Here is a 14,239-nt window from a genome sequence, read left to right as displayed (position 1 = left end):
AGAGTGTCAGCCTTCCCGATCGAAAGATCGCGAGTTTGAATTCGAAGAGATTGTGAGATTTTTTAAGGGCGGAAAAAAGTCCTTTCGACACTCCATGTCGTACAATGTCGGCATGTAAAAGATCTCCGACGTCAAATTGAAATGCCTGCATAATGTACCAGACCATATTACTATTATTATTATCTTGGTTACTTTTTTTTTTCTTTCTTCGCGGACCATGCCACTGATTGAGATGCTTCCATCGCAAACGTTTTCTGCCGTGAATCATAGAAAATTATGTTCATACCCTGTGCATACATTTCTTGCCATCAGTGAAGTGTCATTTTATCGCCGAGTCAATATGACTGAGCAACGTATTAGGTTATTATTTCCCTAACCCTAGCATGTTCACAGGTAATACATAACTAATTACGATCTTCGTGCACAGTGTCGTCATGTCCTAGTAGTACAATTTAACCGGGAGTGATATTTCATCGAGCTAACTGAACTGGTCAGTAAGTGCATCTCCCGTTGTGTGCCTCCGAAGAGAAGCGGATGAATGTCGATTCAGCATAGTACTGATCATATCAGACCGGAAGTTCCCTCTGACGCCAGTAAACAGCAAACAGTTCCTAATGATTATTGATCCCATTCGTCAAGACGTGATCCCGCTAGCTACTCCGACGGTTTCTGGTGACACCTAGGCGTCCATGAATTTTGTCCTTAAATACTAGGGAAGACTCGGCTAAATTGGAAGCATGACACGTTTTGAAATTGATTTATCAGAGTAATATTTCTATATTGAAACAACTTTTACACTATATTTATTTAATACTTCATAGAGAGAGATAATCCACCTGGTAGCTGCCCCTATTAGGGAATCGAAACGATGGCCTTCTATCTATATATCTATCTATCTATCTACCTCCTGTCTGTCAAATGACTTGTATTGCCGGGAGTTCCCGAGGACATGTTCGGCTCACCTAGTGTACGTCTTTCTATTTAACGCCCATGATGATTATGGTAATAAGGACGGACGAATCACCTCATTCCATACGAACTCTTCGGAGAGGTTTGGAATTTAAAAAGGGCCTTTGGCACGCAATCTAGTGATTAGAAATTGTATACTACCCCCTCTCCTACCCTGCCGGCCAACATTGTGATGGTAGATTTATTTTTTCCCACAAGCTGGACTCGAACTAGCTAGACACGATGCCATGTCTTAACGATTCACGTCCACTAGGTTTCCTTGTAAGTTCATATGAACAATATTTAATTATTTTATTGTTTAGATGCAAGCGAGGTTGACTTATGACTCAAACTCGAAATTGTCAACCTTCAGGCGGACAATTTTCCAATTTTATTGGAAAAAGAAAATCCGATACGTGGTAATTCAGGCCACGGAGTACATACAAATGGTGCCTTGGCAATAGGCAACGAATTTTTCAGCACAGTCCGCTGTGGTCTGGAGGATGGTATCCGAGATTTTCCTTTGTATATTTCGGAAGTCTATCACCTCCTTAGAATTGGTCCCTCCCTCTAGTGCCAGTCATAAAGGCCAGTAACTTCCTATTTTTTAAATCCCATACTTCTTTCCTAGATTCTTAATGCGCGGTTCATATATGGCTTCCTCGCATATTAATCTAGGTTGCTGTTTATTTTGCTAGAATCCTATAGGATTTTTCCCCATTAATAACAGCAATTTCATCTCGTCTTGTGGATCCATTTGTGGAAAGACATCCAACTTCTTCATAGACCGGTTGTTTACGGAGGCTTCCAGCAGTCAACGTACGAATTGTATTGTGCCGATTGATTCTCGTCAGCTCTCCCTTACAACAGAACCGTAATACGTACACGAAGGAAAATTTCGAGTTCGTCGCATCTGCTGCAGCGGGATGTATTAGGCTCTTTCTAGGGAGAAATCAAACTGGGATGACATTACAGTTCATTTTAATTGCTTCTGTCCATTGTCCGTATAGCATACCTGTCTTATTACTTATCCAAACACGCCCTTTAGTCTACTTGATTGTAGTTGTAATAATTCGGCTAAATTCGTAACAGTCCAAGGAATTTCGTAACAGTCCGTGAATTCATTGCCAATAACGCTTAAAATACTAGTTCTTGGAAGTCGGATTATATATTGGTTAAATACTCGCGTTGAAGAAGACTGTCTTTAAGACATATAAGGCATAGTACGCCTCGAAAAATAATTTCTTAATGTTCAGCAAAAACCAAAATGTATTGCATTGCTCCATTTTTTTATTAGGGCAATTTTACTTCCATTGTCAAGTTGTAGATTAAATATTGCTGATTTTAAAAAAATGTCTGCTGATTTATCTCTCGTGCCTTGCCTAGCTGGATTTAGTGTGTTTGGTCTTTGGGCCAGTGACATGGCGCTGTCCTGACGAGAAGTACCACTTGTGCATGGCTTCAGCAGTCGTGTAAGAGTAGTCGTTTACTGCCAGCGAAATTACATCTCCTAGTGTAACGAAGTCCAGGGAAAGGCCCTGCTTTCTTGAATATGTAATTTTCACGATCGTTGTGGGTTCGGATCCCACTGTCCGGTTCTTCACAGGTACACGACCTAATGCGCTGAAAGTTTATTTCGAGTCCCTGATTCCCTTTTATCCTGTTAACCAAGCTGAAACCTCATTCACGAAATACTGTTGTTACTGCAATGCACACTTTCATCTGCTCCTTCAAGCGCTCAGGAAACTTGTTTTATAGGTCGCCTAATCCTTTTAAAAATGTTTGCCCTTCATTAACCATATTCTTCAATCAATCATCAATCAATGATCTGCATTTAGGGCTGTCAACCAGCTGGTAGATTCGCTATCTATTGTTTCCCTAGCCTTTTATTTAAGAAAAACAACTTTTTTTGCTAGTGCCTTTAGGTCTGACAGACACAGATAAGTCTTATGCCGACGATGCGACAGGAAAGGCCTAGGAGTTGGAAGGAAACGGCCATGGCCTTAAGGTACAGCATTTGCCTGGTGTGAAAATGGAAAACCATCTTCAGGGCTGCCGACAGTGGGAATCGAACCCACTATCTCCCGGATGCAAGCTCGCGGCCGCGCGCCCGTAACCGCACGGCCAACTCGCCCGGCAAAAAAAATGAACTTAACAATTTATCGAACATGTACACATTATTCCAGTGCCTTACTACTGTAAATGAATATTTGCCAAAACTTGTCCTCTTGAATTCCAACTTTATCTTCACATTATGATGGTTGAAGCCATTCTGATAACAAAAAAACCTCATTTATATTACCATCAATAAAAATATGCGCTAATTGAAGAATCTCCTCATTGTCACAAAATGCCATTAGGGTGTTATCTTGAGGCAGGCACAAGGAATCCTGAACGTGGCACTTGGAGTACTTTATTCTCGACGGTATCAATCAGTGAAGCGTGCTTCTGCTCATCTTGTTACGAATTGATCGGTGATTTTGTTTTTTTCGGTGAAAACTAACTCGCCACTGGCGAGTGGGAGATGGCTGTTTTCCAGGGCTGAGATAGAGTAAAAGAAGTATGTACTGAAGTTTCTTGATGAGGCGATCAGAGCAGCACCTCAGGCTGTAGTAAAACCTCAGTAAAATTATATTTCACTTACTGCGGATTTAATCGAGCATCCCCCACCGGACTGAGCCGGGATCGAACCCGCCAAGTTGGGTGCAGAACGCCCCTGACATGTGAACCACAAAGCCCAGCCAAAGACGAGGAAGATTACTCTTTGTTGTTTGTCCTCATAATATACGTAGTTATTACAGTTTGGCAGTTCCTGAAATACATCAGAGACTGGAATGATATCCCCTAGCTCCCTCTGTGGATCAGTGGTAAAATATCGGCATCGGGGTCCCAAGATTGCTGGTTCAAACCCGGCAGATGCAATCGGATTTTTGAAGGACGGTATAAAAACGCCTATTAGACACTCCATGCCGTACGATGCAAAAATCTCTGAGGTGACATGTTTGGTCTTCATCCGACAAAATTAGTTTAAACTCGGGCATACTTCGCCCAGTTTCTTTATCATCTGGTAAAGTAAAAACATATGTTTAAATTGACAAGCAGGCAGTCTAAATGGCGTCAAATTAGAATGCTTGCACACAGTAGCTGAGCTCATACTGTTGTTATTTATCATGTGCCTCTCCTTTAAATATTATTGTAAGGCTTCTGTTCTTTCTTGCATAAAACTTTTTGAAAATTGTCTTTCAACTGCATGTATTACTTTTTAATGTATTGAATGCATTGATCACAATAATCCTTCTACAGTAATTTTGTGTTCTCTGTGTTTCAGCTGGCGTGCCCTGCTGCGGCCATGCGAACTGTGCGAGTTCGTCGACCAACCTCCGTGTGCTGAGAACTGTTGTGTCGTCGACGAGGTAAAACTCAGGTTATCGTCGGAATACATGGCCCATCATGGCGACCTCGCTACGTCGTCAGACCTGCTGGGTTTCCCCAACATTTCGCAGCTGGCCAGAGTCCATCGGCCTCGTCTGTCCATCATGACTCCCCCGCCGCCCTCGAGCATCACCCTTCAACCCCTGAGCGCCCCGGCCACCTCGGAGGTGACTCTCAGCTCACCTCGCCCCGACGGTGAGAGGACTGTTAACGAATACGTAGAGACGCCGTTCCGTCCCAACGATGTGTTACAAAGTGCGGCCAAGACTGTGTTGGGAGGAAGCAGTAAGCATGCGACTACTACGAACACCGATCTTATTCGTGGTACGGACGTACGTTTATCCTCGTCATCTGCTAGGGACCCACATCATCAGACCTTGCATTTGCCCATCGGGCAGCACCATAACAACAATAAGAGCACGACGAGGTCTTCGTCTAGCAAGCGAGTGGTCACTAAACAACCCGGCGCCACCGCTACCTTCAAGAAAGAGGCCGCACCTGCAGGATCCACCCAGCGAGTGGGGGATGCGGGCACTAGTGGCGATTGTTTCCGAGGCTCTATCATCTGCCCTGAATGTGGACGCTGTCGCTGTGAATCTTGCCGGAAACCGCGCCCGCTCCCTTCTCGATGGTTATGTAACAATGCGTGCTTCTGCTCGGCAGAGACTACGCTCGACTACGCTTCGTGTCTATGCTGCGTTAAAGGACTTTTCTATCATTGCTCTAAAGACTACGAACTGGATCGGGACGGGACCTCTTGTGCGGACGACCCGTGTTCATGCGGACCTCATCGCTTGAAAGCGCGCTGGGGTTGTCTAGGGGTTCTGTCCCTCGTACTGCCGTGTTTATGGTGTTACTGGCCCCTCAGGGGTTGTGTCGGGCTGTGTGAGAAGTGTTACGCGAGGTACAGCAGTCAGGGGTGCCGTTGTGAGCCCAGACATCCCAAACTAACAGACGTGACTCCAGAGAAACGTCTACTGGATACGAGTCCGGACTTCTGAAGCAAGGAGACTCGTTTCGAGTAATATAATTATTTACAGTTATATGTTTGCCAAATAAAAACATTTACGTACATGATTTATGTATATAGTATACAAATATAACTAAATTATCATTCATTATAATTAATTATTTGTTAATTTCACAAAAATATATCAGGGAATTAACTTCTGCTTAACCAGAGCGATAAAAACAAACTACACTGAACGAATTAAGTGGCGTGTTTGTTTATATGTATGGATGTGCGGTTGTGTGGATCAAAAACGTACCTTCTTTATTTCAAGTTTCTCGCGCCCCTTTTCACACTCATGAAAAAAAAATCATTCAGTTTTAGAATCAGTCTGTAAGTGCTCAAGAGAAGGAACGACGATAACAGTCTCGAGAAGAAACAGGGAACTTGTGTTCAGTTTATCAGACCCATCTAGCGACAGGTTGAGCAACTACTGCAATACGTGCGCGCTTGCCTCATGTTTTACGCTGTTAAAAATCGAATTGGTAGGACAGGCTTTTGAAACAAATGGTAATTAATATAAATTAATAGAATGTCTGTTTATAAATTAAATATCCGTGAAGATAATTGTATATTGCAGTGCACATTTTAAAAAATCAAATTTTGAAGGAAGTTCAACAAACTTCGTTGTTTATCGTATTAATGTTTCTAATTGTTCAGTCCCTACCTTTTTAAATGTTTTTGTAAGTGTTTCTCCTTCAAAATGGAGAGAAGATGTCTCTTTACTAGTATATATTTCAGTCAATTGGAAGGAACTTGCTAATATTTTAAAACATGAGTGGTTGCTTGCTGCCCGTGCTGAAGACAGATGAGTTAAAAGTATGCATTTACAGAAATGAGCTGTGTGTATTCCTGACTGGGGTGAATGCGTTATTTGTATACAGGTACGAATGTCTTACAGAATGAGGGTAAGGAAAACACGGCTCATTTCTTCCTACCTTCCCATCTACTATCTCTTCAGAACGGCCTGACAACAACATTATAGTTGTGCTTTTGTATTCTGAGATATTTTCATTTTGTTAAAAAGAAACATTTTTTACGTATAAGAAGAAACATGTAAGAATTTTATTTACTGCAAAACAACATTAATTATGGTCATTTCTGTTTTTGTTTTTTTTTTAGTTCCATAAGGATCACATTTCCATTGCTCACTGTTACTGGTTTTTTTTTCGTGTGAATGCGGTTTTGATATGTGAAATAATTCATTGATCTTGTTTGTGAAATGGGGCAGTTGTGTTGTTCTGGCTGAGACACCTTTAATTAGCAATGTCCTCCTTAAATAGTTTGTGCCAGGCCGGATGAGTAGTCTAGTAGAGAAGGACCTTGGCAACAGCCGCTGTGTGCTGCCCTACATTTGGTCTCCACAGCCGAGGTCGTTTGTTCTACCAGACTTAGGTAGTGACCGTATGAACCTTCCCGAGCGAAGGGGGAGGGGGATACATTCTCATTCTGTAGTAATTTTTTTAGTTTTGTGGAGACATATTTTTATAAACTCCCTGTGGTTTAAAACGTGCAATGATGTAACGAAATCTAGTGTTCTACGGTCTTATGTCCACTGACAAAAGTTAACTTCTTCAGAATTAACACTACTGTTGTCCAAGTTTATAACGCCGTGGGTTCAAGTCGGCCGTTGGTGTAGGGGTAGCGTACTTGCGTGTTATATGGAAGACCCGGATTTGATTCCTGGCCAGGTCAGGGATTTTTACGTGAATCTGAGGGCTGGTTCGAGGTCCACTCAGCCTATATGATTACAATTGAGGAACTATCTGATGGTGAGATGGCGACTCCGGTCTATAAAACCAAGAATACGCCGAGAGGATTCGTCACGTCATGCCGACCATACGACACCTCGTAATCCCATCAGGAAGTGAAAATGTAGAAACTAGATTTCCACTTTTGCAGAGGCAAAGGTGGCCAGGTATATCCCATTTAGTGCCTAGTGTAGGCTACTCCTCCTTTGATGGCTTTGCTTTACTTACAGTATACTGTTAATGAACTCAAGTAAAATTATATTACACATTCTAAAGACGTGGACATCATTTGAAATGGATATTTTGATAGTGGGACATTATGTGTGCTATAAACCTGTACTTTATGCACCAAATGAATTGTATGAAAAGAGGACATTTTGTCCTCATTCAGAAGCCAAATGTACAGTCGCTCAAAACCAAAAATGGTGTTAAATTTCCCTTTGGGGGAAAAATCAAATGATCGTAAACATGTCTTATATGTGTCTCCCTCTGCCATGGCCATCCATCAACGGTTGCTAGGTAACATCGCGTCACATATTTTGTATCGCTAATTTCAGATTACCGCCAGCACGGTTGCTAGGCAACATCGCGTTACACATTTTTGTATCGCTAATTTCAGATTACCACCAGCACGGTTGCTAGGCAACATCGCGTTACACATTTTTGTATCACTCGTTTCAGATTACCGCCCGCACGGTTGCTAGGCAACATCGCGTTACACATTTTTGTATCGCTAATTTCAGATTACCGCCAGCACGGTTGCTAGGCAACATGGCGTTACACATTTTTGTATCGCTAATTTCAGATTACCGCCAGCACGGTTGCTAGGCAACATCGCGTTACACATAAGACATATTTATGTCAAAAGAAAGAGCTCACGGTATTGCAGACGTTCCTCGCACGTACACGTTTTTCGGAAATAATTGAACCTGTCGATATTTTTGTTGTGGGAATCCACAGAGTTTGCATCTACGTTGGAGGTGAATTATATTTTGATACAATTTGGCCTGATAAAATATTAAATGCGAGAAACATACCGTGCCACGCGCTCATTCTTTTCTCAGCCATTGTACATACACTTTGTTGCACGTTTTGTATACTGATAACTCAAAGAACGAAATTCATCCCGGGGGTGAACGTAATTTATCCCAGCTGGTGTAATCATCGGTGTTCACAGAGAGGAAACAAATGTCAGTGGAACGATCACATTATTTGTTTTAACTGTTAATAATTATTTTAATTGATCGTACTAGTCCATTTTTGTTCTCGTTGCTCCTTACTTTCTAGCTGATCTTCTTAACAAAAGGATGTGTTTAAATTCTTTAAAACTCCTCCTGCTTTAAATTTTGAAATGGTGTGTATCGTGGCCAGGTCTTATTATGCATCTCATTTTATCAGACTGAAGTCATACATCAATATGTCATATGGTAAAACAGACTAGATTATCAGAAAACCTGCCGTCGATTACTCGCTTTTCTGTTCGGAATACCACATTTCAAACATGACGATGAAAGAGTATCAAAATCGCATTTACTTCCGAGGCTCTTGGATTCTTCTTATAATAGTAAATAATCTTAATTCTGTCAGAGAGAAACTTCAGCTGGGACAGTTCTGGAATGATGTGTAAGTGTCTGAGTGAAGTTTGCTTCCAGAGTCATTCCACACGCCATAGCACCACCAGTCTAGACCTAATCACACGGTCCTCTTACATGTCACTTGCAATATTTGTAAAGCTGACCTTAACGAATGTGCTTTGGTATATATTTTTTTGTTTCCTTGTATAGTGGAAGCAAACTGTTTCAGACATATTTACGGATGAATCCTTTTTAAAATATATTTATTAGTATGTACATTGGAGGAAAAATCTGTATAAAGACTTAATACATACACAACTATTTATTTTTACGCAGTAAAACAAAATAATCTAGCTGGGTACAAAGCCTCAGTGGCATACTTTGGAGGGTTTTGAAAGAGCATGCATTTGGCATTAAAAACATGTTTTACAGAGTCTGACATCTTGACTCCTCCCACAGTGCCAAGATTTAGTTAATAAAAGACAAGTTTAATTGCCAGTAGTTCTAAACCTTCGAAATTGTGTATATTTTGTTCGGAAGAATGTATTCGTTTGTAAAAGCTGCAGATTATGATCTTCCATCTAAGTAATGGTGTTCTGAAACATCATTTTTAAAATATAGCAGTCCAATGATAATTACAATTCGTTATAATTTCGGATGGCCTGAGATCCTTGAGAGCATATAATTATTTACTGTGATAATATATTGTAATGTGTATATTTCACTGTAGATGAAGTCAAATGATAGAAGGTACGGACGACTGGTTGAATTTGTCAACTGCCACACTGTAAGTGTCAAATGTCAGACTCTGTACTATTTCAGTGATTAGGAATCATTCGAAAAAATGTGTGTGTTAATTATATAAAAGCAATTTTTTTCAAATCCCTTGTGTGGATGGAACAATAATAATGAAGATAATGATGTACAAAGCCCCCCCCCCCCTCGCCGCTTATTTATTGATTTCTCTCCTCGGAGACTGTTTCCAGTATTATCTAGTCTTGGTTCTTCATTGTGAGCAGAGTATCATGGTCGTGTGCTCAACGTGTCATGCTGCTACTAGACGTTTTTATTTTAAAAACAAAATAATATGCTACATTGTTTAATGCGCAAATAGTCGTATAATAAATAATGCAGCTTTGTACATTGTCTTGTAAATATTTAAAAACAAACCGGAAATGTAATAATATTAATAATAACAACACAAGAGACCAACTGAAGAAATCTGTCGATGTTCATTTATTCCCTAATGCCCAACATCCTGTTCCTTCTTCTGTTCATTGAGACCTGCCCCTCCTAGCCTCTCAGCAGGGCTACCTCACCCAAGACTTCTGTAGCCTCTAGCCAAGCTTTCACGCACCTGGCTGATTCCAGCTGACGACTAAGCCATTAGAAAGTTAATGTAACAGCCAGAAAATAATGGCAATGCCTGCTGAGAGGTTTGCGGGTGCAATAAGGTCTATCATTTTATTAATTATTTACTGGTTAATATGTCTCAAGAAGGATTTGTACAGACCTGCAATACAAGCTTACCACCTACTTTTCAAGACAATCTACTGCTTAACATTGAATCACATCCACCTCAAGTGAAATGACCAACACTTGTCACAACTTGATCGGTATTTTCAAACACAGGTGGATTTAATGTTAAAGAAAGTGAGTTCTGTGGTATGGTAGTGGTTTTTATAAAATAATACTTAGTAAAGTATTTATAATTCTAACTTATTGTAAATTAAGGTAATTGTCCTATTTTTCACTTTGTACATCCTCCATTCGCAAGGCTATGATTGCATTACTCTTGTAGTTAGTCCCTTTCTAAATTTTATTATTTTAAAATTTTATTTGTCCCGAGTCGACAGAACCACTTTAGTTACAGGATGGTTTTACGTATTATTAGAATAGTAATCATTACCATAGAGTTAAGTTACATAATTTTAGTGTAGATATTCAAATAGTTGTTGGACTAGTATATTCCCAAATGTCTTGGTGGTGTTAGTCTGTTACCATGTTGAATTCAACCCAGTAATGTCATGTCATGAAATGCAGCTTGCAGATATCTCTGCAAGTTGTGAGAGAAATTGATTCGGACGCAAATTTTCGGCTAAGACTATACGGAGTTTTTGGAAGTCTTTCTTTTTTTTTTTCTGAAAGAGTTATTCTAGGAAGTTTTAAAGGAGCAGGCCTGAACGCGAGACATTTATTTTCGGCTTTCTAACTTATTCATGTGCTGCTAGCGTTATGAACGTGGGTCCACATGATCCCCTCCTGTGTGGGCGGGTAACCGGAAGACTTCCCCACCCCCTCTCCTCCCTTCGTGTAACTGGCGTTTCCGGCCTTTGGAATAAGCTGTTGCGACGCTTCGGTCGAGGCGGGCGGAGGAGGGGGCCAGGTGTGACGTCACAGTCAGCGCACCATCTCGCTCTACTGGCGGAAGCAGGAAACAACCACCTACTGCTGCTCTTGCAACTGAATATGTTTCCTTCTCTCGTGGTGTCTCGCGCATTTATGCTGACTACAGGGTCGAAAGTTCAAACACGAACTCGTAACTATGATTGTAAGAAATACCAAAGAGAATTCGATAGAATGTTGAGGTTAGTTACATCAATGATCAGGGAGATATTCTGAAGTAATGTGTGTGGGAGGGAAGTGTTGCCTGTTTTGATACAAAAAGATGACATTTCACAACCATCAAATGACTCCATAGAATCTTACCCGTCCGCATGGGTAGTGGGTACCCTGTAGTGATTAGCAGCCACCCTAGGAGGCCCGGGTACGATTCCCAGCTTTGCTACGAAATTTGAAAAGTGATACGAGGGCTGGATCGGGGTCCACTCAGCCTCGGAAGGTCAACTCTGTAGAGGTGGGTTCGATTCCCACCTCAGCCATCCTCGAAGTGGTTTTCCTTAAGGCCACGGCCCCTTCGTTCCCTTGTCTATCCCTTCCGATCTACCCATCCCTGACAAGGCCCCTGTTCAGCATAGCCGATGAGGTACTGGTCCTCCTGACTAGTCTCACGCTCCAGGACACTACCCTTGAGGCGGTAGAGGTGGGATCTCTCGCCGAGTCTGAGGGGAGAAAACCCAACCCTGAAGGGTAAAGAGATTAAGAAAGAAGAATCTTACCCTCTAAATAACGTTACTGAACAATCTCACATACGCATTGTTACTGGCTTTTCACCACGGTGCCACTTGTGTTGAAAACAAAATTCATGTTCGTATCGTTCGGATTCTTGTAGCTATGATCGCGATATCAACAGTCTCTAAAAATGATATACATTCATCATTCTACAGTACGTGTCCGCCTCCATAGCGTAACGGTTAGTGTTATTAGCTGACGTCCTCGGGGGCCGGTTTCGATTCCCGGTACTGGCAGAGATTTAAGAATGGCAGGAGGTTGAGATGGTGCATGCAGCTCACCTCCATTAGGGGTGTGCCCGAAAAGAGCTGCACCACCTTGGGATTATGACACGAGTTTAGTTATCAATCTTCAATATAGACTGTTTATTGGTTATGTCATGTGGTTTAGAAACTGGGTGTTTGTGCCGTTTTCAACATTAGATTTTCATCCGAGGTAGGGCACCATGACCCATCGACACGCAAGTCGTCCCTGGGCGTTAACTCGAAAGACCTGCCCTAGACTTCTCCGAAGGCCACACACCATTATTATACTTGCATACTGTACTATCGTTCACGAAGAATACAACAAACTTTTTTTGTGGCTTTCTTGCGAATTAGTAATATTGTACACATCAATCAGCACTTCATTTTTCGAACTTGATTTACGTGCATTAACAATCTGGATCCAGCTCTCACTGCTGGTTAAGTGCATCAAATCCCTGTCACTCCATGTGAGATTTCTGCTGGACAAAGCGGAGGCGGGACAGATTTTTCATTTTTCACTCCAGTTATCCCTGCCATCTTTTATTCGAGTAAGACGCTCCAATACCATTTCATTTCACCTGCCAGTTACCCCCAGAGGAGTGCTACCCTCGCCGCTAAATGGAGACTTCATTCCATTCCTGACCCGGTCGAATGACTGGAAACAGGCTGTAGGTTTATAATAATAATGGCATTTGTTTTACGTCCCACAAACTACATTTTTATGGTTTTCGGAGATGTCCCGAGGTGCCGGGATTTTGTTTCGCAGGAGTTTTTATGTGCCTTCAAATAGCACCAGACTGAACCAGATCCGAACTTTATTTCAGAAAGCCGGCACTGTACGACCTGAGCTACTTAGCCAGGCTATTTAATATTTACGACTTAAAACTCAGCTCTTACGAGTACAAGGGAACTAGTTTTTGTTTTTTGCTAATGGCTTTACGTCGCACCGACACAGATAGGTCTTATAGAGACGATGGGATAGGAAAGGCCTAGGAGTTGGAAGGAAGCGGCCGTGGCCTTAATAAAGGTCTGGTGTGAAAATGGGAAACCACGGAAAACCATCTTCAGGGATGCGGACAGTGGGATTGGAACCCACTATCTCCCGGATGCAAGCTCACTGCCGCGCGCTCCTAACCGTACGGCCAACTCGCCCGGTATTATTTTATATTAATTAATGAAAACGGTGACTGAGCCCAGAAAGTTCATAGCATAGCATTTTTTTGGTTCTAGGACATTTCGTACCACCGGACATTTCGTACCACTTGACCGGCTGATTACCTGCGAATGACTTTCAAATATTTAGGAGAGGACATTCCGTACCACTTGAGAGAGTGAGAAGTATTGCGAAGTAAAAACGATATCCTAATGAATGTATTCATTTGTATATCCATTGTCCACCAGTGGCGCAGAAGCCTTCGCACGGTGTGACCACTACTGATGCTAACTTTCCGTCGGGCGCAACTGATTTGACTGGTACACGTGTTCTTATCTCGTAATCGTCATTCGTAGGGACCTAACTACTTCCACCTTTCAGTAATTTCCTGTTTCCGCGTGACCTTCAAGCCCATATCGGCCACTTCATCAGTAGTTTATAACTATTCACGATAATAGTAATAGTAGTATGCTCGTCAGGCACATTGCGCCCGAACACGATGTATATTTCTATTGTATTGCTTTGTTTGAGGATTTATACTTTAAAAAATCGACTTCCTTATGATATTTACGTAAACGTAAGTGATACGTATAGTTTAAAATGAAATTTTTAAAATAATATAGAAGTTTTCTTCAGCAAATGCTGTTAATTATTTTTGTTTCTGATTTCCAAAGTGTGTCTGTAAGGTTCATTACGCCAGCTGGCGTGGAAGTGGGGTTCAAATTTAACATCAAGTGGTACGGATTGTCCTGGCGTAAATATTTGGAGATTACGGGGAAAATGTTGGCAGGTAGATAAAGACCTACGTGGTACGAAATGTCCTCAAAAATCAAGTGGTACGGAATGTCCGTGGTACGAAATGTCCGGACACCCTTTTTTTTATAAACTGGTCACGGTGATTCCACTCGGTCTAAACATCGCGTTTTCTCCCAGTTCCGAGCCATTGCCTCGTAGTTTGATACCGTAGTTCTGTTTTTCAACACAAGACGACATCC

At 41.7% G+C, this 14,239-nt stretch overlaps 1 protein-coding gene across 3 annotated transcripts in view; it reads left to right on the top strand.

Annotated features, from left to right (window-relative positions):
* Nucleotides 1–9,923, top strand: part of sty (sprouty) — a 169,756-nt gene extending 159,833 nt beyond the window's left edge. For all 3 annotated transcript variants that reach the window (XM_067135998.2, XM_067135997.2, XM_067135996.2), the window contains exon 2: nt 4,277–9,923. In XM_067135998.2, the coding sequence (XP_066992099.2) occupies nt 4,389–5,381 (993 nt within the window). In that variant the 5' untranslated portion in view covers nt 4,277–4,388 and the 3' untranslated portion in view covers nt 5,382–9,923. The remainder of the gene's footprint in view (nt 1–4,276) is intronic.
* The last annotated feature ends 4,316 nt before the right edge of the window (nt 9,924–14,239 follow it).

This window comes from Anabrus simplex, chromosome 1, assembly GCF_040414725.1.
Source record: "Anabrus simplex isolate iqAnaSimp1 chromosome 1, ASM4041472v1, whole genome shotgun sequence".
Classification (NCBI taxonomy): Eukaryota; Metazoa; Arthropoda; class Insecta; order Orthoptera; family Tettigoniidae; genus Anabrus; species Anabrus simplex.
The sequence above is the reverse complement of the archived record's forward strand: the minus strand, read 5'-3'. Positions and strand labels throughout refer to the sequence as shown.